General features: G+C 38.8%; 2 protein-coding genes across 3 annotated transcripts in view; both read left to right on the forward strand.

Moving 5' to 3' along the window:
• Positions 1–1,616: 1,616 nt before the first annotated feature.
• The window catches only part of nedd4a (NEDD4 E3 ubiquitin protein ligase a), a 29,039-nt gene continuing 4,961 nt past the window's right edge, over positions 1,617–25,694 (forward strand). Inside the window, exons 1-22 of one of the 2 annotated variants that reach the window (XM_074666149.1) lie at positions 1,617–1,905; positions 4,619–4,692; positions 5,891–5,969; positions 6,073–6,111; positions 6,306–6,359; positions 18,131–18,181; positions 18,597–18,658; positions 18,881–18,983; positions 19,265–19,428; positions 19,524–19,638; positions 21,970–22,128; positions 22,307–22,390; positions 22,653–22,772; positions 22,908–23,129; positions 23,424–23,501; positions 23,681–23,735; positions 23,833–23,891; positions 24,059–24,124; positions 24,336–24,565; positions 24,871–24,992; positions 25,365–25,435; positions 25,543–25,638. In XM_074666149.1, the coding sequence (XP_074522250.1) occupies positions 1,861–1,905; positions 4,619–4,692; positions 5,891–5,969; positions 6,073–6,111; positions 6,306–6,359; positions 18,131–18,181; positions 18,597–18,658; positions 18,881–18,983; positions 19,265–19,428; positions 19,524–19,638; positions 21,970–22,128; positions 22,307–22,390; positions 22,653–22,772; positions 22,908–23,129; positions 23,424–23,501; positions 23,681–23,735; positions 23,833–23,891; positions 24,059–24,124; positions 24,336–24,565; positions 24,871–24,992; positions 25,365–25,435; positions 25,543–25,638 (2,148 nt within the window). In that variant the 5' untranslated portion in view covers positions 1,617–1,860. Of the gene's footprint in view, positions 1,906–4,618; positions 4,693–5,890; positions 5,970–6,072; positions 6,112–6,305; positions 6,360–18,130; positions 18,182–18,596; positions 18,659–18,880; positions 18,984–19,264; positions 19,429–19,523; positions 19,639–21,969; positions 22,129–22,306; positions 22,391–22,652; positions 22,773–22,907; positions 23,130–23,423; positions 23,502–23,680; positions 23,736–23,832; positions 23,892–24,058; positions 24,125–24,335; positions 24,566–24,870; positions 24,993–25,364; positions 25,436–25,542; positions 25,639–25,694 lie in introns of those variants that run through there. The other variant, XM_074666150.1, reaches the window with a different exon arrangement.
• LOC141787768 (uncharacterized) lies at positions 11,693–13,421 on the forward strand. Its single transcript, XM_074666434.1, has 2 exons — positions 11,693–13,009; positions 13,407–13,421. Exons 1-2 carry the CDS (start codon positions 11,693–11,695, stop codon positions 13,419–13,421), a joined length of 1,332 nt encoding a protein of 443 aa, XP_074522535.1.

The raw sequence follows: 25,694 nt of genomic DNA on the forward strand, positions 1-25,694 counted from the left end.
CTGTTATTATTTGGCTTACTACATACACACTTTGTAAAGCCGTTTCTGTTCATCTGTATTATATGAACAGAATGAATGCTCTCTGCAATATTCTCACCTTAGATTTTTAGTCCTTCAACTTGAACTCCCTCACTAAACACCAGCAAACTGTCTGTTTGACTGATGACAGCCCAAAACAGCTTTGACATTTCCCACTTAACAACTGTTTATGTTTCTCCAGACCACCTACATATGAGTCTCTGATAAAGTAGCAGCTTCCAAGACAAAAGGCCATTATCGAGACCAATTTTTCTTTCCAGATTGTGGTTGCTAACAGATTGTGGGTTTTTTTTATTTGTTGTAATATCTTTAGTCATTTCTTGTCATTCCCAGGTATTGATATTACCTTAAAAAAAATTGTGAAACCACACATGCTTCAAATTTCTGGGGAAAACCTTGATTTCAAAATAATATAAATTCAAATTTAGAGCACATACATTCTTCTGCAGGTACTGGCTTTCTGTGATTAAAAAAAATCTTTTTTATGAAGATTATATTGGCAAACTTTACAGCCCTCTTTCCATAGTAAACTTTCAAAGCACTAACCCCTAACCTTCAAAAAGAGCCTCTTGTGAAACACAGTTTTAATATTTACTTGTGTTAAGCTCCTGAGCTCCTGAGATGAAATTTTGGTTAGTTATGATATTGGCACTCTTTGTGAACATGGCAGTACATCTTATCTTTTCATAGGAAAAAAAAAAACTTCTGCCAACACTAAATATCTCACAAACATACAGAATCCAGTATATCAATTGGTCTGACACATACACTTAACCATTAGTTTTGGACACCAGGAAAAGGAATAATTAGTCCAATAGCCCACTTAAAAGGCTTAGACAGAAGTGCCTGCCTGACACTCTAAGAGCAACAAAATCCACTGACTGTTTCGAAAAGAGGCACACAACATTTCTTTTTACCAATGCTTTTATCCAACTCTGATGCTTTTAAGATTATCTGTTTTAAGCTGTTTTTAATTGTTTCTTTTTGTAATTGCTTTTTTCTATTAACCCGTCTTATTGCCCCCTTTTATCTTTTCTGATTTCTTATTTTCTGTTTTCATGAAGTTGTAGCACCTTAAAATCCTTGGATGAAAAGGGCTTTATAAATAAAACGTATCATCATTCTTATTTTACACACACACACACACACACACACACACACACACACACACACACACACACACACACACACATATATATATATATATATATATGTGTGTGTGTGTGTGTGTGTATATATATATATATATATATATATATATATATATATATATATATATATATATATATATATATATATATATATATATTAAAAAACTGTAAAACTTTTAGTTATTTAATAGATCACAAATAAATCTTACACTTGTGATTGGCCGTTTTATATTTTTGCTAAGTTACTCGTTTTACAAACAAGATTTTTTCTTTCTCGCTCTCACAGGTGTTATTTACATTTTTTAACATATTGGTGATGCCTTGAGGTACTCGCTCACGTGTGAGGCTCTGGTTGAGGTGACGGTTCGAGGGAAGGAGAGGATGTAAAGTATAGGAGGCAACAACCCTGCTCAGAGGAGGGGAAAGGGAGGAGGAGGAAGAGGAGGAGGAGGAGGAAGAAGAAAAAAAAGGAGGAGGATGGATACTGTAAGTGACGACGGTGTCACAAGTGGACACTAGGTCAGGTTCACGGTATCTACCAGTGTAAACACATAGAAGACATAATAGAGGTAGAGTAGTAACTGAACACCTAAAGATTCTAGCGTTGAACGGACCACTGTCATTTCTCTCGCTGTCGTCGCTCTCTGGGAGGAAGAAGGGCGAGGATATTATGGCTGCACTTTCTCCACAGATACGAGGACTTCAGGCGGATGAGGTAATCTTAAACTAACGCTCCATTCTCGTTTTTGCCATCATTTAATGAGGGTGCTCATGTGATACCATCGTCAGCCAGCTGGCTAATGAGTTGACGCTAACTGTTGCTAACTAACTAAACTGGAATAATCCGGAAATTATTTGGGGAGCTCGCGCGCTCACATACTGGGAAACTATGGATACCTATCGAGTAGGAGTTTCGAATAAGCAGGAATCATTAATTGGTGATCGAAAATCGATAATGCTGACGATATATCTCTGTATTTTGGGGACTGTCCCTGTAGTTAGTCACTTTTTCAACCACGAAAGCCAAAAGACTTCAGAGCAGTTTACTCTCAACGGCTGTTTCCTGTCCTCGGTACAAACACGATCGACCAAACTTTGAGGTCTTGGATAAACACTCATGTTGTCGGAGTTCCAGGTATAGATAACAGGCCCCTAGAGTAATGTCTTGCACAGGAAGGCGTGGACGTTGATTGCGAAATGACATTATGGTTCACAGTAAAGCACGTCTAAAGCTGGAGTTATGATGGGAAATGTGTGTAAGTGCCAAGTGTTATCAGGATGTTACATCATCTTGAGGAGCAAGCACTGATTGTCCTCGGGATGTGAACAGCTTGCATGTGACAGAGAATCACGTCAAAACGATTTATCTACAACAATTACCAGTTTTCATATTATTCTGATCCGTCACCTTGTTATTTTCTGTCTCAGGTATCAGGATGAGTTGTAGTGAGGCACCTTGAAATGCATTCCAGGTCAGCTGACCTACCTAACTGGCCTGAGGAGTTAAAGCCAACTGTAACCAAAGATTTTTAGTGTCTGGACAAATGAGATGTAACTCATGATTCAAGGCCAAACTTCTGCTTAATTCAAGAAATGTCAAAACAAGAGGGAGGGATGCATTTCTGGATATGGCTGTGATTCTGTCCAATGCTCAAGGCCGCAGGCTGTGTGCCAAAGATAATCACAGCCATGTGGGTAATCACTGAAACAGAACAACCTGAATGTGAGATCGCTTTTATACAACAGCTGGCATATAATATGAAAAAGACAAGCAACAATGTGTTGTCTTTTCCTAATATTATCATTCATTTTCTGATTGCTGATATAAAGTAAGTGAATTGAGTCTTGGGTGGCTTGTGTGATTAATCAAGACCAAGACTGTTTGCTGTAACTTTAATAAATCATTTTCAGATTACATGGCTGTTGAACTCTATATCCAGAGTCATCTGTAGTCTATTATCTAATCATTTTCAAATAATTAAGTTAAAACTGCGTATTCTCCAGAGCGATATCTGTGAGTGTCTAACTATAACAGATCTTTGAAGAAGGTGTTTCTGCTCATTTTAAACAAAATGTAATCAATAACTACATTAACCTTATACTCAGAAGACTTGGAAGGAAGTTAAAGTTGCAGAGATAACTCATGTTTTTCACATTTCCTGTTTCCTGAGACTGTTGCTACCACTGTCATACCCCTGACTGACTAAGATGATGTTTGCATGCATAGTCTCAGAGGCTTCACTTCCTGTATAATGTTTACCATGGAACTATGAAACACCTAACATGTATGTTACCATGAAACACCCCAGCCCCAGTTTCCCTAATGCTGCCTAGGGATGCACAATCCCGACCCTGGTGTCAGGTATCAGTCTGATCCAGCCCCTCAAAGCTGGGTCAGGTATCAGTGGGAAAGGATCAATCCAAATCTGACATCTAGGTTAAATTAAGATTTGGTACAGGGTATAAAAGTATACAACTGAATAGTAATTTTTGTCAGTTCCGAAGCATTGTTTTTACCAAAGTGTTGGTAAACATTTTAACTCTTTTTAGTTTCAACAAATATCAACGTCATTAATGTTATATACTCATTTTTTGTCTTTTACTCAAAACATTAACAGTCTTATCCCTCAGTATGGCATGCAGATTGTTCTTTAAAAAATGGTATCGGCATCGGGGTCAGAAAAGTTAGATTGGTGCATCCATGCTGCTGCCTGTATGCTAAAGTTGACTGGCCTGCATTGTGTGTAAACTAAATCCCTGACATTGTCAAATTTATAACACAATTCTGACTTGCTTTCCTTTTACATATGTAATCTATTACTATTATCATCATTGATTTGGAAAATACTGGAGGCTGCTGCCTTCACTCTGTGATTCAGTCACAAGACTTGATCTTGCTTTCTGTCCCCAGAATGCTTCTCAAAATGCAGAAAAACAGTTTTACTTGTCCTGAAGCTTGCAATCTGCTGCAGGAGGCTTTGGGATTGAGGGAACTGGTCTTTTGAAATGTTCTCAGAGTAGCTCTGGGTGGTTAGAAGATAGACGCATCAGGGTGGTAGATGCTCTGATATGTCCATAACTTTGGGGAAATGTGATGTGCAATCTTGGCCAGGACAATCTTGCAAAGGTGATTTTTAATCTCAGTGAAGTTTTCATGGTTACATTCATCTTATATAAACAAAATAATAATATATCACTAAATTAAGATTTGTCATTGAGATTGTAAAAAATCTTACCGTACCAATTTGGCTAAACCACCACCACCACCACCACCACGACCCTTATATGATTTTCAACTTTTAGTTTTAATCAGTCAGCCCAGAGTCATCTGTATTTTCAAAGTATGAGGTGTGAGCATTCACATTCTTTACTTTCGTGTTTTTGTCCATGCCAAAATCTAATCACTATATTTGTTCATTTAATTTCAGGAGGAAACCAGAATCTTAAAAGTGAAAGTCATTGCTGGGATTGGCCTGGCCAAAAAAGATATACTTGGAGCCAGGTAAGTAATTGAAAGATTACTGCTACTAACTTTGATATAGGACTAAATTTACTAAGCTGAAATGAATATTGCATCAAACAAGTCTCACAGAGAAAAGTATTTCTTACAATATTTTTTTTTCAATGAATATAAAATTAAATGTTCATTTTTTATTCTTTATTTTATTTCTAAGAGCAAATCTAAGTCTTAAGAAATGTACATAGATTAACACAAAAGAAGAACAGTAAATAAAATAAAATGAATCAAAAGATATCTATTTCTCGAAACTATTTCCATTAATTTTTTAATAATGTAGTTGAACGCTGATTTCAAATAAACTATATTATATTTTACCTTTCAAGGCTACATTGATAATTCTCATTCATATTAAGAATTGAAAATATTGAGAATATTTTTTAAGTATTTTAGGATGCTCTGAGTTAATCTGTGGGAAAAGACCAGGTAATCTGTATTTCAGGGGAAATAAAGCCTTATGCAACACAAACAGAACGCACAAATGCTCAACCTCAACAGGAAGCTGAATCAAGCACAAACAGATAAGACACAGGTTGTGTCTGAAAGCAGTTTAATAAAGAATGTGTGTTTAAGTTATTCATCATAACAGTGTCATCTTGCTGGCTTATTGTACCACTATAGGAAAAAATAAATGATTCTCCAAATTGAGAACTCTTTGAAAGACCCCAGTTTGAGTTGTCAACCCGTTTATCTTTTAGTGGTTGAAATTCTCAACACATTCCATCAAAATCAAGTGTTTTTAGAATGTGTCTTTGAGTTGAAGACATTTTCTTTGAGGTTTTTATGTCCACATTTCCGAATGCACAAAACTGCTGTTTGAGTACCATTTTTACATTAGCCACTCAATACATTACTGATTTAAAAAAAAGTGGCTGTTACAACAGGCAGTGCAACATGCAATGCAAGATAATTGTGTGGATGAAATGCATTTTCTGTTTACCAACCATTAAAGATTAGACTCAGCTTTGCAGGGAGCATAGAGTATCTCAAACCATTATATTGATGTTTCTGGGTTCTAAGTGCACTCTCTGGTCTAAATAAGCAACAATTCTAGGTGCTTAACTTTCTCTTGGCAGCATTTCAGAGATGCTTTGCAGAGACAGTGAATGGTAACTGTTAGATTCTATGTTGATGGGTGCTTACACCCTTGCTTGGTCAAAATGTGTCTCCCTTTTCCTCACAGTGATCCCTATACAAGACTGTCTCTTTATGACCCTGTCAATGGAGAACTCACAAGTCTACAAACCAAAACCATTAAAAAGGTAAGTTAATGAAAATTTACCCATGCAGATTCTACAATTTTACTTGTGATGCATATTTTTAATTCTAATTAAAACTTTCCTTCCTACTTTGTGGTTTCTGAAGACACTGGACCCAAACTGGAATGAAGAGTTCTTCTTCCGAGTAAGTGAGCTTTTTACACTGATGATGATTTTTTTTTGCGTTAGAGCTGCAACAAGAAGTTAGTTTTGTTGTATTTGATAAAATGAATCGCCAACTGTTTGTTACTCACTTAACCACTGACAGTTGCATTGTTGACTTTGTTTAAATGTTGTAATTGTGAAATCAAGAACTTAATTAATTGTTTTATGTTTCAGGTTGATCCCAGAAAGCACCGACTGCTGTTGGAGGTGTTTGATGAGAATCGTTTGGTAAGTCATTTAGTCAGCATCCGCCTCCAGTTTTGACATTACTAACAAAAGACTTAAATTTAGCCTGAAATTATTTGTTTTGTACTGATCGAGTTCAGGTCCTTATTTGAATTTATTTCTCTAAAATCAAATACAATAACCTGCAGTGTTAGCTTGTAAATACCAACAAGTTTCCCTTTCATGTTATGTAGGAAGAAAGGTATTCATTTATAACAGGAAAGGCATCCAGGTTTTTAAAGCTCTGTACAGAAGACCACATGCTGTTTGCACAGGCTGAGAAAAAAATGATGATAAATGTTTTTGATAAGATCAAAAAAGTTTATCAACAGTAAGATAGTACAGTATTTTATAGTTGATCATATTTTTAAATGTTTTTTCCTTGTGTTACTAATGGGGATGTCTCATCCTGCTGGTTACAGTTCAGAGGGACATATTTGGGGAAAAACTTTGAATAAGTTAAAGCTGAAATACTTTGATACAGAGGCAACCCCCTTTTAGTAATTAATGTGTGTATGCCATAAAACACTACAAATACCAAATAAGGGAAAGTGTCATGTTTTATTATCCATTTAGTGCAAGGTTACCTTTGGTTTGTCTGCCTGATAGGTACGCCTTTATTTTGCCATGGTCAGACTGATATTGTTCAAAACTGAGATACCTAATTAGTCAGACCTCTAAATAAGGGCCAGTTAATGTCTGTTGCTTTAGGTGTTGATGGAAATTGTATTATCTACATATCAAATCAGGTGTTGAATAGCATGCAGCCAAGAAGGATATCTTTTATGTTTAGCAAACAAGTTTGTATTAGGACACAAACGCACAAGGTTCTGAAGTATGCTGACAACCGTGTGAGAAGTAAGGTGTGGGCCGTTGTGGGTTGGCAGATCAAGTAACGAGAAAGGATTGTTCTTTTATTGACCATACTGTAAGTGCACAGCAACGTCAAAGCTTTTTGAAGTGCCAGTTGTAGCATGATATCAGTACAGCTGCTGACCTAGTTTCATGCTGATATGATGCACCTCAGACCCTAGATCATCTGAGCAGTCACAGCATTGTGCTGTTTGAGATGGTGTGATCTGTATGTAATGTAAACACAGCCAAGAAGTTAGAAACATAGAAAGCCCAACATTTTTTGCATCTGTAAAGAAAAATACAGACACTGAAACAAGCAATCTTGTTATTTTAGATGACACTACGGTTTAACCCTGTACCAATCAAACTAGAATGTCCACATCCTTATGGCTATAAGGCCCTTTTTCAGCCAAAACTAATGATAATCATAATGTTTAAATTTATGAATACCAATCGTTTATGGAAATATTTTTTCTTATTTGAGTGAAAACAGTGAGTTATGGCATTTCTGTGCTTCACCTCCCCACAGCATGAAACTGCTTTACCAACCTGTCTGAACTAGTAGAGTGGCTCAGCGAATACAACAAGTAGCTACACACTAGGTATGTAGAAAAGTAATGTCGGTGATACACTGCAGTTTATCTGACACACAAAAATAACTGTAAGTGGTAACAATGCAAAACAGTGTAACCGTTTCATCCCACTGTTATCTGTTCATGATTATCATAACTCTCTAATAGTGTTTTTCTCCTCTAGCTTAAAGTGTTCTTGTAGTTTAACAAGCCTCACATGATAAGTTGGATATACTTAGATGCTGTTTGTTGGTTTATAGAGGTTTCTAGGACATTTTATTATATCACATGAAGTTTTTGGTCACATGATGAAGCAAAAACTGGGTGTGACTGACTTCAGGCTGCCTTGTCATACTTCAGGTAGATTTTGTACAAACGTGGAGGGTGTGTCTGTGTCAGTGCTGTGAACGTGCTTTCATGCACGTGTGAGACACTCCTGCTCTGATACACTGAGGGATGAGCAGAATGAGGAAAACTTGTTGAAACTGGGTTGGTTGGTCCGTCACTGTCATTCACGCAGTAAACTTTTGTGATTCATAGTTTGATCTGTAATCTCATTAATCTATGAAGTCCCTTGCATAACTAAAATTAGTTTTCTGTTACTTTAGGCTTTTAATTTGAATTGCTGTAGGAGCAAGCTCAAAAGTTCCAAAATGAGTGAGCAGTTTGGCTTTTTTAGTGAAGTGGGTTTTTTTTACATGAATTTTAAATTTGATTCTTTTAATGAAAATCTAATTTCACTTTGTTCTAAAAGAAAAATAAAATAATTGATTGATGTTTCCGTATTCTTACGGTATAAATATATCTCTGTAAAAAATCACGATCTTTTCTTTGTTTAGGCTTGTATGTTCTCTCTCTCTATTAGTTGAAAGCTCTGCATTTTGGGCAAGTATTTGTATAACCCACTGTGTGTTGGAGTGTGATGGACACTGCAACACCTGATCTTTTTCTTAATGCTAGAAAACTGTTATATTCATCTACTTCATGCTGAGCTCAGCAATTTTTCTTCCCAGCTCCCAGGTAAAAGTGTTCAGTGTTACCTTCAGCCAAAAAAACAAAAAACTTTCTCAGATGTCTTTGCTGGTTCTGCTTTAGGGTAGATACTGAGGGGGTTGGTAGGAGAGAAGCCTTCATACTTTGCAAATCAAACGAAAGCTAAAAGATACTGTCCTTACGTTTTGTTTAGTATGGTGATATTAACTGCTGTATAGTAATGCAGCAACTGCACTGCAAAAAAACTAAAATCTTATCAAATGTTTTTGTCTTATTTTAAGTAAAAATTGTCTTGTTTACTTGATATGAGGCACATTCAACTGGTCAATCCAGAAAAATGTCTTGTTTTAAGTTATTTTAAGACAAAAATGAGGTCTGAATCGCTTGTTACAAGTAAAAAAATCTGCCAATGGAAGAACAAGAAAAATTTGCTCGAAAATTGGCAAAAAATTAGAACAATGTCTTAATACAAGGAACTTTCTCTTGTTCCATCAACAGATTCTTTTTACTTGTTACAAGCAAGTCTGACCTCATTTTTGGTTTTAAATAACTTGAAACAAGAGGTTTTTCTGGACTGGTCAGGCTAATGTGGCTCATATCAAGTATAACAAGACATTTACTACTGAAAATGACAAAATTACTTGATAAGAGTTCATTTTTTTCCAGTGTGCTTACAATTAGTTAAGTTTTCAGACTTTGACAAAAACAATTATTAAATTGTGATTTTTAAGTTAATACTCAAAATTGATCACCTGGAAGCTGAAAATGACATAATTACATGAACAAGTACCAAACCAAAGACTTTATAATTATTACTTACCATAGTTAACAAGGAACTTTGCCTTATAAAACTACAAAACTGTTGACATGAAGCTCTATGCAAGGAAAACATGACAAGTATGTCAGGTTAAAGGCCATCAAGGAGTACAGCACTAATCTAGAAACTTTACAGGTGCATTGTGTTTTCCTTGTGGTTACAACAAGGTTTAATGAGAAACCTCTACTGATATGGTGACAAATCATGGCACAGCTGCTATGTACATGCATGCACTGCAGAGAAAGATAAGCCAGTTGACCGAGCACTGACATTTTCTACTAAACTTGTTTAACCAAGAGGGTCAAAGTTCAAGTTGCAAGGTTATGACAAAGTTAGTTTTCCAAAGTGTTTGTAAAGTCTGTTTATAGATACATCCCGGAGGGGTTGCTTCTGAAAGTAGAAACCGACCGCTGGTGGCAGAAATTGTACCGTGCAAATAAATATTAGCATCCTTTCCATGCCCATCAATATGCAATTTTTCAACTTGGGGATATGATTGGCTGCAGAAAGATGGTTATTTTTGCTTCTTAGTTGTGGTTGGAGTGTGGATGTGTGGATGTATGCACGTGGGCATGCATGTGTGTATGGTATGAGGACTTTAAAACATGAAGGGTTTAGCAGCTCATTATCTTAACTCATTACAGCACCCGTTGCTGATTGACTGAGCTCACCCCCACCCCTGACCACACCCCACTGACACAGTTTATGATGACGTCATTGTAAGTGTTTATTAAATATAGCTTGCCCTTCATTGCTGGGCAGCGCATTGTTAGTATTTGTGACACATTCGTTGGTATATTACTGGCAGCTTTGTGTTATTATGGGCCCATTACGCCACACAGTATGACTTGCCATAAATGGGTCATGTGTGCGTCACACATCTTATCTCTCCTGGCTGGGTGAGTGATTAATAGCTGATCACAAGGTTTCCTAGTAGCTTGTTGTGTTGGTTTAAAAAATAGGTGATGAGTTCTCCTGCAGTCTTTCAGTGAATCATGTCTTTATCCTGGATATGTCTCTCAGTATTACTGCCTATACCGGAACTGTTTTGGATGCAGTGTAATGTCCTGAAATAGGGCATACTGGCACACAATAGTCTGCTCTTAATAAATGGGACTGTCAACAGCCATGCGAAGGAAATAAGACCAGTATTGACTGTTACATGAAGTGTCATATAACAGGTGTCATGTCACCGTGGAAGCTTTCCCAGTTTTGCCTGATTTGTATCACCGTCATATTTGTACTCAGACAAATCGTATGTCAGGTTAACATCTCTTCTTTGACATATGTTTGGACTCTGTGCAAGCAAAATACATTTACATAGTTTATTTTTGCATGGACTAAGTTTGTCTTTTGCACTTTTCCACATGCTCTTGTGTTTTACTAATTGCATACTGTGATATTTTTTAAGTTTACTCTTCAGTTTTTAGCAGAATTCTGTTGAAAATCATTCTCTTTGATTTCCTGTAACTCAATAGCAGTGGGTAAAAATATTTGTGGGGGCACAGAGCAGGAGAAACATTAGATGCATGGCTGCTGCAGGAAGTAGAGTCTTAAGTGAGTGGCCTGGGGCAGATGTAACAGTTTACCAGCGCTTTAGTCTAAGAGGCAGCATAGAGGGCTCCCTTGTTGTTGTTTTTTTGAGAAAGGGTACACAGGAGAAAGCCGACTGGAAGAGACACAAGGGCTTTGATATCACTCTGGTTGGACCTCAGGAGGTACAGTGAGTTAGCAGCTAGGCTAGGCAAAGGTTATAAAGTGGGTCAGCAGCAGAACTCAGTGCTTAAGACCCTGTGTCATTTTGTTTTTCTTAAAATGTTCAAGCTCTCTGAAGGGAGCTAACGTCTGGGATTGCTCTTCTTTCAAAGGTCGTATGTTTGGGTCATGTCTCCAAACGAAACCACTGACCTCCTCTGACTAAAAGCTGAGATCAGCCTGAAGAGGAATGTAGGTTGTCACCAGAGCTATTTTGGAAATGTACAGCCGCTAATGATTGTGATCACAGAGCAGCGCTTGGAGCAGTTGCTTTCCTTTTTTCCTACCAGCAAGTTTGATCATGCGGCTCTCACCAGCACTGCAGGGATTAGAGAGTTAAGCGAATGGCACGTAGGCTGCGCTTGCATTTCGCCTCGAGACGAAGCAACACTGACCCTCTGTCAGAGAGCCTCAGCAGCCATGGTGAGGAGAGCGGAGTCAGTGTGCCAGCTTGTAGCCCCGCAGAGATTCTGGCGCACAGTTCTGTCCACTTAAAGGTGACTCCTCTGTCACCAGACTATGCTAATTTACAGCGGTACTCTTCAGTTCTCATACCCGGGGTTAATACTGGAGCATGTAACAGGAAGAGCATTCTGCAGATCTCGCTGCAGCCCTGTGGAAAGCCAAATGGTGAAGTGGATGGCAGTATAGAAGATGGAGACCCAGGAGGCAGTGAAGGAGGAGCAGGCAGCGGCTCTGAAGGAGGCTCATGCAGCAGCAGCATGGCCAGCGATCCTGGATATTGTAGCAGTAACAGCATCTTTGAGACAGAGGCTCCAGAAAAACACAGGACCACCCAGGATAGATGTCTACACTGCTGCAAATCTAAGGTCCCACTGAGACGGTGCTCATCCTTGGTGATATTCCCAAAGAGCCCGTGTAGCACTCCACCGGCATCCCCAGTGAGTCCAGTGGCTCTCCCTACTCTCCCACCAACAAAGGGCTCTCATCAGTCATCATTTCAGCCATTCTCACAAGATGACGAGGAACTGACGTGCAAAGGGTCCATGACCACTGCGTTAAGTGGCCATCGTCTCCCAAAAGGAAGCTGTTCAGCTGAGTTCAGGGATACCAAACACATGGTGCAATTTAATATTCCTCTTAAGGATGAACCAAAAAACAGAGTTGAAGATAGGAGTAAAATGATGGAACTGTCATCAACTTTAGACAGATCAAATCGGCACTCAAGCAGTGTACTGCTGCACTTTGCCCACCATAGACCAATGATTTTCGGGAATGGAGCTACAACTACTGCCACAGTTAATGTGGGATATCCTGAGGGGCCTCACAGGGCCACACAACTTGAGGGTGAACTTGACCCTCGCAAAAAACTATATCGTAGTACTTCTGCATGTTTGTTTTCTTCAACTCGACCAAGTGAGAAAATTCAGAGGGTTTCTGTATCAGGAAAAGGCCAGGACAGGCCTGAGGAAAACCATTTTCATCGTGCCATTCAAAGGAGCTTTTCCCTTGAAGTTCCCTATGCTAACACTGGAATTTCATGTCATGTTTCAAATCCAAAACTCAGCAGCCCTTGCTCCCCTCATGTGCACATTCATTTGTCTCCATGCTGCCCAGCTAAAGTACCTAGCTCTGTAACGGATGTAAACACCAGTCACAAAGGAAATAATACATCGCAGAGTCTGGATCAAAAACACAAGGTGAGTTTTGAGTTACCGTCCTCACAAACTTCATTTTAAATTTAGAAGCAAACTGTTCTTTAAAAATCTCTGCCTCAAAAATCCTTCTGTGGCTAATTCTCTCTAAAGGCGCCCTTTACAGTGTCCTGTAATGTGGTTAAACTTGTTGGGGTGGATTCCTCAAGCTTTGAATTGACTGCTCTGGTGACGCAACTTTGCTTACTTTTGGACAGTCATGAAAACTGCATGTAACAAAACCATAAACTTATTCTTTGGTTCTTTATCTAACTGATGCTTAGGAAAATTTTAAAGTTGGGATCAATTTGAGGTTCATCTGGAATACATGTTCTGTAATAAAGCTGTTCTTTACTGCTTCTGCCATTCAAACTCCTAAAAACTTTGTGTACTCAACCATTAGACTTACTACAAGTGAGCGAAATTCAGTAACTGAGAGGATTGCTACAGCTAAGTCATGCAATTAACAAGCCCAATGTGGACAAACATTCAGAGGTATTGGGTTACATTACAGTAAATCCATTTGAATATTGGTTTCCAAGAAAAGCTGGAACGTTAAGTAAAAGTAGTTTATTTTACAACTTCAAGTCTGTTGAACTCTTGGTATATGTGAAAAGATGCTAAAATTTAGAGTAGTACCTCCATTTTATTATTCTGTTAGCACTATGAGTAATCGACATAAGTATTTACCCGGGCTAATTTTAGTGGTGGGAAAAGCAGTGCCTCTTGCTGATATAAATAAAGTTCCTCTGAAATATTCCCCCTGACTCCAGATAGTCTGGTGGTCTGTAGCACTGCCCAGTCCCGTGGATTCAAATTTAACAGCATGATACTAGAGCAGTGCACAGTCATGCCAGCCATCTGTGGACATGGTGTGTGTGTCTGTGTGGTGGGGGTATGTAATGTAGGCAGGACAGGAGAGTGAGCCTTTACCAGTAAAGGGTGGTGTGTCCCTTCCCTATGGGTCCCCCTGCTATGCAGTGTTTATGAAGTATCAGGTGTCAGCCCTCTCCCTGCATTTAGCAGCTTGTCAAGTAAGAAAAGCTCCTTCAGTAATTAACCAGCCCACTTACTTAAAAAAAAAACTGAAGTTGATTTAATTTCTTAATCTAGGTTTTACTTTTATACTCTAAAATGCCACAGAAGTTTTAGCCTCTACTTAATGCATTTTGCTAAAGCTTTCATATTCATGGTCATTTATGTTTATTTGGTACAGAGTCACATTGCACATGGACATCATGTTAAGTATTACAAACCTTTGTTTACACTGTGAACACACACAACCACAATGAAGCAACAACTGTGTTATCCATGCTCTCTTTGGTTACATATCATTAGAAGTCTTTATTCTACCTGCCAGGAAAGATGTCACAATAGTAAGACATTCTCGTAAGCAGCATTTAAATCACTCTCCTCGGAAACTGAAGGATGTTTTTATGTAAATAAAGTATTGGTTATTTTATTGACTCAAATGGATGGTGACCTTTGTACGTGACGTATTTTACAGCAGTGGTAAAACCAGTCACCTCATGCTTTCAAACACTGTAGGAACAATATTAAATACACTTCCTACAACAAATCTGATATAAAAATTAAAATGTAAAAAAATCATATATAAAATTGACACAAGAAGTTGGTCAAAATACATAACTATAAGTTTTAATAGACTTGATATTTTTAGCACTTTTGTACAACAGTGACAGTTTTTGTTTACAACATTTATTTCACTTTATTTTCAGCAACTGTCATTTTAAAACTAATGAATGGCTTTACATTAAATGCATTGCTGTTGACGCAGCTTACTGCTGTGTTTGTGATAAAAAATCCACAGTGGAAACACTATTGGTCTGTCTTTTTTTATCAGCAGTTACCTTCACAACCCCACATGGTTCATCCCAGTGGTTAATGAACAACTTTGAGTTACCTCAGGTCAAAACATAAATCAGAAATCTCTCTGCTCAGCCATAACAAATCAGTTTTCTGTTAACAAATGCGCACATACTTTTTTGGTTTAAGTTGGATTCCTTCACATTCATCATATATGACTGAGAGAAACCACAACATCATAACAGTCCAACTAATTCAAAGCAGTCTTTTGACCTTAACTGTTTTGAAGCTGTAACAGAGTAGCATCCAGAAAGACTTTGTCCTCTTAAAGAGTTAGATAAATAACTATTTTACAGTATTAATTTAATTTTGTCATGATGCTAAAGCTTTGTGCCTACAGTTTTAGTAGTCTCTTGAATCCACAGAACCCATCATTGACTTTTCTTGTGCCGGCATATCTCTGTGTGCTTGTTACTTATAGGATGTCTCATCATCAGATCCTTTTTGCCTGCTCTAAGGACAAAATCTGTGCTGCACTTTGGAAGCTAGGGTTTCCCATGCTGCAGTCCACCTGCTGAAAGTAGTTTGTCGTTGCCAAGCTATGATTGATATCACTGAACTTGCTTCACAGATAGAAAACATATGTGGCTTGGTGGTTGCCACAACCTTATGCAGTATGTGGTCAGCGCTGCTTAATGCCACATGCTAAACTAAACTTTTTTTTACTGTTTTACTCGCTTACTTCCCTTTAAAACCACAGAGACAGTCATTGATACCAGCCTGTAGTTTTTTATCACTTATTTATTCCTGATCATGAAATACTGAGCTGAGTTTTAATATGACTGAGGGGTCAGTCGTTCAGATACAAGGTTGATTTTGATGTGCAGAGGTAATGACTTATAAAATATTGGATTAAGAAGAGCAAACATTTTGTGGTTAAACTCAACAGTGGCTAGTTAAAAAATGTCCCTTAGCTTGACTCAGTCTGCAAAGTTTCTGAAAATTCTTCATTTATATTCCCTGTTGAAAACAAAGCTATAATGTATGTTGATAAGCATGTAACTGAGTTTCCTGCAATGATATGTAAAAAAATTATAACCATCAATAACAAAACTCTGAGTTCAGATTCCCACTTGGTATGCAAGCAATATCTGTTTAGTGCCTTCTGATAAAAGCTTTGCAACCATGCATGCAGTGGCTCATTGGATATGAGGAGTGATAGAAGCATTCGGGGAAGCACTGTTACTATTTATCAATGATATTTGTCAATGAAAAGTATAGAGGGATTTTCAGTCTACATCATCATAAAGATGGGCACGCATTTGGACCGCAGACGCAGTGTTTTAGCTACATTCATTCAGTCGCATCTCTTAAATGCTAATTCAACCTGTTAGCACCATCAAAGTTTACGGTTGTTCTGTGGTCAGTTGTCAGAAACAATACTATACAACGGAGGCAACGTCTATCAAGTTTTGATGGTTACAGAGCAACCAGTGTTTTGGAGTTAATAGCGACGGTGCTAACTGGCGACTAACAGTTGAAAGTATTAGTGATCAACGGCTGGGAGTCACCAGTTAACAGGGTCACACTTTACACAGAAACACCTGCAACGTCTGTGGGTGTGTAATTAAATGTGCCGTCTTTATCTAACCTCAGTTAAACAGGTTTGACTGCAAAAAAGCAAAGTTAACTGCTGATATTCAGAGTGCAGATTTTACTTTGCATATTCAATGGAAAAAGTTGGTTTTGGCCCAGGGTACGACCAGATATGGACTCAATATAAAGAGTAAATTATAAGTGAACCTTTGAATTATGATTAACAGAAAACAGAATTTTACGATCAAAGTAAAATTACGGAATATTATGAAATTATTAACCAGTCTATTAATCTTGAAAATACACAACCATTGATATTCTGATTTGGTGGAGTTGATTTGGCACCAGTTTGGTGCAGGACGTAGTTTTCTGGTTCTTTTATTATAAACCAGGTCTCAGACTCTGCAGTCTGTGTGCTCGTTATGGTTTGGGAGGGTTCCTGATTTATTGACACATGTTTATGTCCTGGTATGTCACAGTCTACTAAGTGTCAATGGATAATGCAGTCATGAGCATAGTGTGACACTTGTGTGTTTAAAATACTCTCTAGGGCACACGTTGGATTTCTCTGCCAAAACATCTATCTACCTTATATCTGTCCACTTAATGATCTCTTCTATCCACTCACTGCTATTTTGCAAACCTGGGAGCTGTTTACCACCCGTCAAAATAGTGATATTAAGTTTAAAAATGTGTTTTTTAGTGGTTAACTCCCCAACGTCTGTCGTCAAACCATTATACTCCACAATGCTTCTGCTCTCAAGTTGGGCACGCATCCGCTGTTGTTGATTGAGAAGTTTATTAAAGTAAATAAATCATCTTGTTCCCACCAGTCAAAAAAAGAAAAAACACTTAAATCAGATTTGTTTCACATTTCAGTGCTAAATAATCAATATGGTTAATAAGTAAATTAAGAAAAAGGATCTGAATTACAAGAAATTCCCAGCTACAGCTTAAATCTGATGCTTTAATTTCCATTCAAGCCACCAGCGTCTTTCTATTGACTCCTAGCTTATGCTGACAATGAGTAATGTTTAATCTGAGATCAACAGATGGCAAGTAATTATCATTAGGTATGGGGTTCTTTTTTGTTTGTTTGATTTACATTTTCTTTTGAGTGAAATACTCACTCAACACAATTATTGTTTACAAAGTTCCTGGAACTAACAGATTTTCTTGGCTTCAGTTTTCAAAGCACAAGGGTAGGACAGAGGAGGCCTTCATCTATATTTGTTCATGTAAACACTCAGTACCTTGTTTTGGCAGTTTGACCTGCAGCGGGTGTTAATTTAGTCACAAATCCAACTCCTACTGTGAAGTGTAAGTTTGCATTCAGTGCCTCTTACACTGACACTGGAATGACTGGGATAAAGGCACGAAAATGTGTGAACTGCGTTGATTCTAGTTTTTAATGCTGTAACAACACAGCCAGTCATTGAGGGCTTATAGAGTCATAAAGAGCAGAACAGTGACTTTCATTGTTTCACGTTGTTCAGTTTTTGTCGCTGAGGATCAGGTTTTTGTTGATATCTAATTATCTGACCACTGTGGGACTATCACAGTGGTTATTCGTTCTCCAAAGATGGCTTAGTAACAAACATGTCCAGGCCGGTCTTCTGTGCTCATGTGTCCGTGCACATGTCTGTGAGTTTAGGGGGAGATAATATTATCATGATCTTGACTTCTTCTCTCTCTCTCTGTCAGACACGTGATGACTTTCTGGGACAGGTGGACGTCCCCTTAAACCAGATACCGGTGAGTCCTAAGTTGCATGAGATGTTTGTTCTTGTATTTAGACATCTTTGGCTTGCCTAAGTTCATGTGAGTTGGGCGTATTTTGTTTGTACTGTAACATTTACTGTACAAGCTCACAACCTCAGTCTCACCCATGCTCCCATGTAAATATAAACACGTATGCCCTCATTCTCGTGTCTGTTCCACATCATTGTCTGCAGTTTTGAAAACATAGTCTGACATGTTTATGTTCTGTTCCTGCTTTGTTTCATTACAAATACAACACCCACAAATTAGCCCCCATGGCTCCTTGTCACCATCATGTCATGTATATATATCTTTAACTATACTCTGTTAAATAACTTCTGAAGATTTGTTTCTGTGGCTGTGAAGAGTGTCTGTAGGCCTAAAGATTTTCTTTCTCCTGTTTTCTTAGACAGAAAATCCTAACACAGAAAGGCCATACACATTCAAGGATTTTTTGCTTCACCCACGAAGGTTCGCATGATTTCATGATTTTTCAGTTTAATGTTTTCCTAAATTAATCATTCCATTTTTTTCATGTGTTTATTTACAGAAGAATGACAGGCCTCAGTTCATTCTTAAATGAATGATTTTTATTCATTTCTTAGTGAGACATGGTTATAGTAATGTATCTATTATCAACTTACTGTTGTTGTATTTATGTCTTCTTTAAACAACTGTTATTAATCCGAGCAGCCACAAGTCCAGGGTCAAGGGTCATCTACGTCTCAAAATGACCTACCTGCCAAAAAACTCAGGCTCTGAGGAGGAAACACCAGAACAGACTGAAGACATTGGTGTAAGTTTAACTTCAAAAACATATGAGGGGGTAACCTTTGTATCGATATCGTTGTTGTATTATGATGTATCTGGATTAACTCTTGAAGTCTTGTTTTAGAGATTAAAGTTACTGGGTCAAGCTTATAGTTGTTCTACCTTTACCATTGCTTATGATTCAGAATGTCACTTAGATCTCCCATCCTCATGCTTTCACACGTGCTTGCTCAATTTGTAAAATTGAACACCTGGCACCATGATACTATGTCCATCCTGCTTGAACCCTTTTATTGTGTTGCGCAGCCTGGTTGGGAGTTTCTGGAGGGTCAGGACATGTCGGGTCCACGACAAAGCCAGCTCCTGCCAGCTCTACCCCCTGGCTGGGAGGAGCGGCAGGACAACCTGGGGAGGACCTACTTTGTCAACCATGAGAGCAGAACCACACAGTGGCAACGACCCACAATGCAGTAAGAATGATCTTTCCTGAGCAAAAATTCACATCCCTTTCATTGTTGGCCCGGTCCTGACAGACTGTGTCTCTGTGTGTGCCTGTATTCAACAGGGACAATGATGTTGGAATGCAAAGAAGACCCAACAATAATATAGAGGAGCATGCTTTTATTACACGCAGACAGATCTCAGACCATGATGAGAACACTGCTCGAGAGTCTCCTGAGGTAATTTTAACTTTTTGAAATCTATTTGCATGTTCATTTGCATTTCGCCCTTTACCCGTGGCCTTGCTTATCTTGCTTTTCTGTGTTTCTGACTCCTGTTTGGGCATACCTGGGTTTTCAACTCTGTTTACAGAAGACAGATGGGGATCATAAGATGATGGGGGGATTTTAATAAGAATGAAACAAGTTTTAAATTCCAGCATGTCAAGTTAAAGGACAGAAATATAGGATTTGTCACTTGGTGAACACTTCATTCATAGTTGGCCTCACCTCAACAAGCTGGAGAGGGAGCAATGCTGGTTGAGCAAGTCAGAGAATAAGATAAGAGAGGGCGTACAATTTGTTATTTTATGGCTGTTTTTTACATAGTTTACTTTCAAATGACTAAAAAGTCTTGGCTGCACATCCATAAAAAATGCTGAATCATTGTGCTGCATGCAATACCTCACTGTGTATTCAGGCTTCAGAGAGAGGCATAAGAAAGGTGTGTCACCTGGAAGGTAAAAGCCAAGAGTTTTCCTCAAAGAAATTAAAACCATAACAATTATGTTTCAAGTGAACACAAGCACTTAGAGACACTGTTTGTCTTTCTTCCTGCTGTGTCATTTCTCAGCACAAAGAGTTTTTTCTTTTAGTTTACTCTCCTCCTCTCCTCCTGCATTGGCTCATTTTAGCTGCAGCAGGCAGCTGTTTTGTGTCTTAAAAAAGAACTCCGAAAGCCCAAGTGGCACTACCTACCAAGCAGGTAGTGTCTGCTTTAAATGTTGTTTAGTATTTTGCTGCTTAAGAGCCAGGTGAGATCCTCAGAGACAACGGCCAAAGAGAGGGTACAGAAAAATTTCTGCTGCTTTGAAGGTCCCATTGGGCACGGTGGCCTCCATTATCAGTAAATGGACAAAGTGCAGAACCACCAGGACTCTTTCTACAGTTGGCCGCCACCTAAACTCACCTATCAAGGGGGACAAGGGTCTTACTCCTGAAGTTGACCAAAAAACTCAGAAGTGAAGGTTTAATGATGAACAGCACACTCTAAACTCACTTCATAAAGGTAGAAGAGAAATTTGAAGGTTCAGGGCCCCTGTGTTGGAGCTCAGTAATGCTGTGGTTGTTACTGCGTAGTTCTGGCATGGCCTCGGAGGGCAGCGCTCCACACTAACTTTTCCACCGGTAGCACTGGTGCGACCAACATTCTCGCTTGGTTGCACCAGCAGAAGCAAAGCATTACAACAGAAATGCATGTGTTTACATATCAGGGTTATTATTGGGAGCAAAAACATTTTTGTTGAAATAAAAATAAAAATGATAACTTTCCAAAATTGTGACAAAAGTTTACAAAACCAACTAAAATGAGCTAAAATTAGAAAGAAAATGTCTTCAGTTTTCCCTCTTTATCAATATGCCTCATACATTAATTCATTATTTTAAACAGACCCAACGACACACCAAAAACTTCTGATCTGGGAGGGAGTCTCACACCTTTTAACTCTCTCTCTTGCTTTTCAACCGACTTGTAATTTCTCCTATTTATCCCCCAATTTTGGGTATGGTTCTATCCTCTCTTATATTTTTTAAAGTCAAATCAAATCCTGCACTTGTGCCTTTCATCGAAAACTTATAAAACATCCGCCCCTCTCCTGTAGTTGGTTTGATACAAAGACACTGCATGAGACCCTCTCTGACTGTGGTCACAGAGCCACACAGAGACAGGTAACTGTGTGACACCGGTTGATGAGGAGTTTATCAGAGCATCAGCTGCCATGAGTTATACTCCTGCACTGGTTAAAAAGTTGATTCATCCTGCGGTTAGCTCTGATTTCTCTGTCTAACAAAAGCTCCAACAGCATCCTCTTCAACAAGAAGAGTCTAGAGCTGCATGAATCTTTAAGTGAGGAGACTGAATGTTACTGTCACTACAAAAAGTGAAACGCTCGTTGTCATGAAGTTGTCTGTCTTTGGTGTGTGATATGGGCCGCATGTGTACGGTGCTCTGTCTCCAGAACAGGAGAGAGTGCAGGTGGAGGAGACTAAGTAAGTCAGTGGAAAAAAACACAATTTCTTAAACAGTGCCTGTGATAGAGGAAGTATTAAAACATATGCAGCCGTAAGAATGCAGCCAGATAAAGTTCTTACTCGCACACCCTGAAACAAAAGGACCATTTTGGTCACAGTTCCAAGGCCTGATAGGCTATGGCCCTCCAAAAAATACTCAAGTAAATCCACTTTGCCTTACAGCAAACAAACTGAGTCAGGTTTATAGCAAATTTAGATTTTAGCCAAGGAGTTTTATGGTTTTATCTTTCATCATGCCTTAATTGATGTCTCTTCTTTTAGAGCTGGGAAATTATTACAGAGGATGACTCCACCTTGTACCACAGTAGTAACCAGCTCACGTCACCTTCACCCCGCTCACCTGTCCCTGAGTTCCTCGCTTTCGCCGATGAGCTGAGAAATGTTCACATTTCAGGGCCTACAGCTGGCACCTCCCAAACAGTGAGTTTGATTTTTTGTGCTGCTTGAGGTTTTAGTTTCCTGTAGACGGAAGAGGAGGGATTCATAATGAGATTAACTGCACATAAACCACAAGCTTTTACTGAGTGGAAGGGAAAGGAGCTTCACTTTGATGGCTAAGTGATCACTATTGTCTTTCACATCCTCCCCTTTGCTGCAGAATCATGCAAGTAATTCAAGCCATTCCAGTATCAGAAGAAGCTCCCAGATTTCTACAGGGGAGGAACATCCCGTTAATCCTGTGGTGAGTGTTTCACTCTCTGTTGAAATCACTCCTTCCTACAATTTACGAAACCTGTCTGAGTATTCAAAGCTCACACCTAGCTCATTGTTGATGGTCACAGGTTTTTTTGTTATGTTTTTTTTTTCTTTGATGTTCAAAATGGTATGAAAGTCAGCACATGGTTAGATTGTGATTATATACATTCTGGATTTGTTTTGTGTCACTCATTGAGCTTTAAGTTTTCAGTTTTGGTAATTTTTTTCTCTTTTAATTTAATCAATAGCTACTTCCAACCTCAGCTGGGCTTCCTCCAGGCTGGGAGGAGAAGCGAGACACTAAAGGCAGACGCTACTATGTCAACCACAACACACGTACCACTTCATGGACAAGGCCCTTCATTCAGGTACAGAATACGTCTCTTTAATTATTGTATTCAAACTAACTTCTTAATCCTGAAGTTTAAAGTTTGTAAAAGTTGAATTAGTCTTTTGTTACACACTCACACTTCTAATGTTTTGTCCTGTTTTTTGTGGAACAGAGAACCTCAGAGGCACCAGCACCACAGAGTACTGCAGGTATTGCCCAGGCCCCTGCTGCACCTCCAGCTCAGCCGACTACATCCCCTGAAGAGTCTCCTCGGCACACACCCAGCCCTGAGAGAACCTATGAGTCTGGCTCCCTGCCAGCTGGCTGGGAGGTTCGCAGTGCTCCCAGTGGGAGACCTTTTTTTATCGACCACAACACAAAGACTACTACCTGGGTGAGAAGGCAGCAGTTCCATATGCATTTAGCTCACATTAAAATTGTTACCAAACATCAAGGGATTCAGTTTATTTGATGGCCACAAAGGGCAGGCTTCAAGGACAGTTACTTTTTTTTAATTTGAACAACATGAAATGGTCTAACTTGCAAGTAAGCATCTTGCAATGTGGTGGAGACTTAAAATATTTAAAGAATAGAATCCTTACAAGCCATCAGTGTCTCAAATACTATATCATGTGTAAAAAAAAAGATCTTTTTCTGAAAAACACCCTGTTTGTTGTCCTGTGAACAGGGAGACCCCAGGTTGAAGACTCCTGTTCACGTTAGAAGGAGAGGCTCACTCGATCCATCTGATCTCGGCCCCCTGCCGGTAAGGTCATCTGTTTACATGAGATCAGTTATTAAAATTAGGCTAACAAGATCAGACTAGCAAAAACCCATTCGGTCTCAATTACCCTGTGTTGGTGTACACATTGTTTAATCATAGCTGTTTAAGCTGCATATTGTTTTCGCTGGCTGGTATCTGAGACTGTGTTGTTATTTTTTCAGCCTGGTTGGGAGGAGAGGGTCCACAGTGACGGGAGGATATTCTATATTGATCACAGTACTGTATCACTCAATACATGCAATACATCTTGATCTGATATTTAATGATGAAAAAGCCCCATTTAACAAATGGTCTCTTGTGATATATTTCATAGACACCAAGACCACACAGTGGGACGATCCCAGGTTACAGAACTCAGCTATAACTGGACCAGTAAGTAAAGATTTTTTTACAGATTTTAGTTCAGTGATATCATGTCTGAAGGAATTGAAAAATAACATTTTGTATTAGTAGCTTACAGGTTCGCTGTAAACGGGTTTTGAAGGTCATAAGGGTAAAATGGATTTGTTGTTTCTGAGCGCTGAGCTTTGTTGTTGCAGGCAGTGCCTTATTCCAGAGATTACAAACAGAAGTATGACTACTTCAGAAAGAAGCTGAAGAAACCGGTGAGTGTCTCAAAGAAACTACAAGAAAATATGTTATTAACATATGTTACTGACAAACAATAATCAATATTAGTATAAATTCTAAGAACAGTCAGGTTTTGGTGTTGCCTTTGCCTTATCTACCAGTTTCAAAGCCTTGCTTTCACATGTGTTGGGGTTTTTTAACCTATGGATGATGAAGTGTTAAATAACACTGTATGCTTGTATGCAGGCGGACATCCCAAACCGCTTCGAGATGAAGCTGAGACGAAATGCGGTGCTGGAGGATTCCTACAGACGCATCCTCTCAGTGAAGAGGGCAGACCTGCTGAAGGCACGACTTTGGGTTGAGTTCGAGGGAGAGAAAGGACTGGACTACGGCGGCATTGCCAGGGAGTGGTTCTTCCTCATGTCAAAGGAGATGTTCAATCCATACTATGGATTGTTTGAGTATTCTGCTACGTGAGTGCAAGCAATGCCAAATTGCAACTTTACAGAAGCTCCTTTGATTTTTGATGTTATAAAGAAGACACAAACACTCATACTTACAAACATGATATATTTCGTGGTAATTACTCAGTTTAGGATACCCAATAGAGCTCAAGATGTGATTCCAGTAAAACTGCTGAACAGCTTTTGTCAGTGGAGCCACTGAGCAATGCACAGCTGTTTAAGACTTTGGCGTATGTGTTGTGAGGGAGGAGGTAGCTTGAGCAAGGGAACTGTGTTTTTTTCCTCCCTTAACTTTTTTTTGTTGTGCCTTCCAGGGACAACTACACACTGCAGATAAACCCAAACTCTGGTTTGTGTAATGAAGACCACCTCACCTACTTCAAGTTTATTGGCCGTGTGGCAGGCATGGCTGTGTTTCATGGCAAACTGCTTGATGGTGAGTGCTTACCTGTTTGTCTGCCATGCATTTTTTAATTTTGATACTGATGCCATTGTTTCTATGAGAAGTCCTTACCTTGCTGAGGAGACATGAGTCACACTAAAAGGTGAAAAGAAACATTGGGCATGGGTTAAACGACTCTTCCTTCAGCTTTTTAAAACCAAAAAGAAACTTTTTGCCATCCCACACACATCTGTAGAACTTGTTGGCGTAGAAACAGTGAATTTCTTCCAAACAGCTGACACTGAATCACGTTAGATAAATGATTGCCAGGTGTGCCCAATTGAAAAGTTGTGCACAAAAGAGCACAGGACAGGTTAAAAGTGATTTAAGGAGAGAAGATCCTAACTTTGTTTGTGTTCCTCAAAGCTTTTTTTATTCGGCCTTTCTACAAGATGATGCTGCAGAAGCCCATCACTCTCATGGACATGGAGTCTGTTGTGAGTGTCCCATGATTCCTATTTTTATACTGAATTAAACAACTCGAATAAAGACCTTTTAAATGTTAAAAGACGTTTTTTAGTAAAATGGGTTTCTTGTGTTATAGGATAGTGAATATTTCAACTCCCTAATGTGGATTTTGGAGAACGACCCAACAGACCTGGATTTGAGGTTCACCATTGATGAAGAGCTGTTTGGACAGGTTTGGTCAATCTGCTTTCTGCCTCAAAACTTAACATTTTTACTTTTTTGTGTATT

Source organism: Halichoeres trimaculatus, unplaced genomic scaffold, assembly GCF_033239565.1.
Source record: "Halichoeres trimaculatus isolate MK-OKI-2021-1 unplaced genomic scaffold, fHalTri1.1 fHalTri1_scaffold_3, whole genome shotgun sequence".
NCBI lineage: Eukaryota > Metazoa > Chordata > Actinopteri > Labriformes > Labridae > Halichoeres > Halichoeres trimaculatus.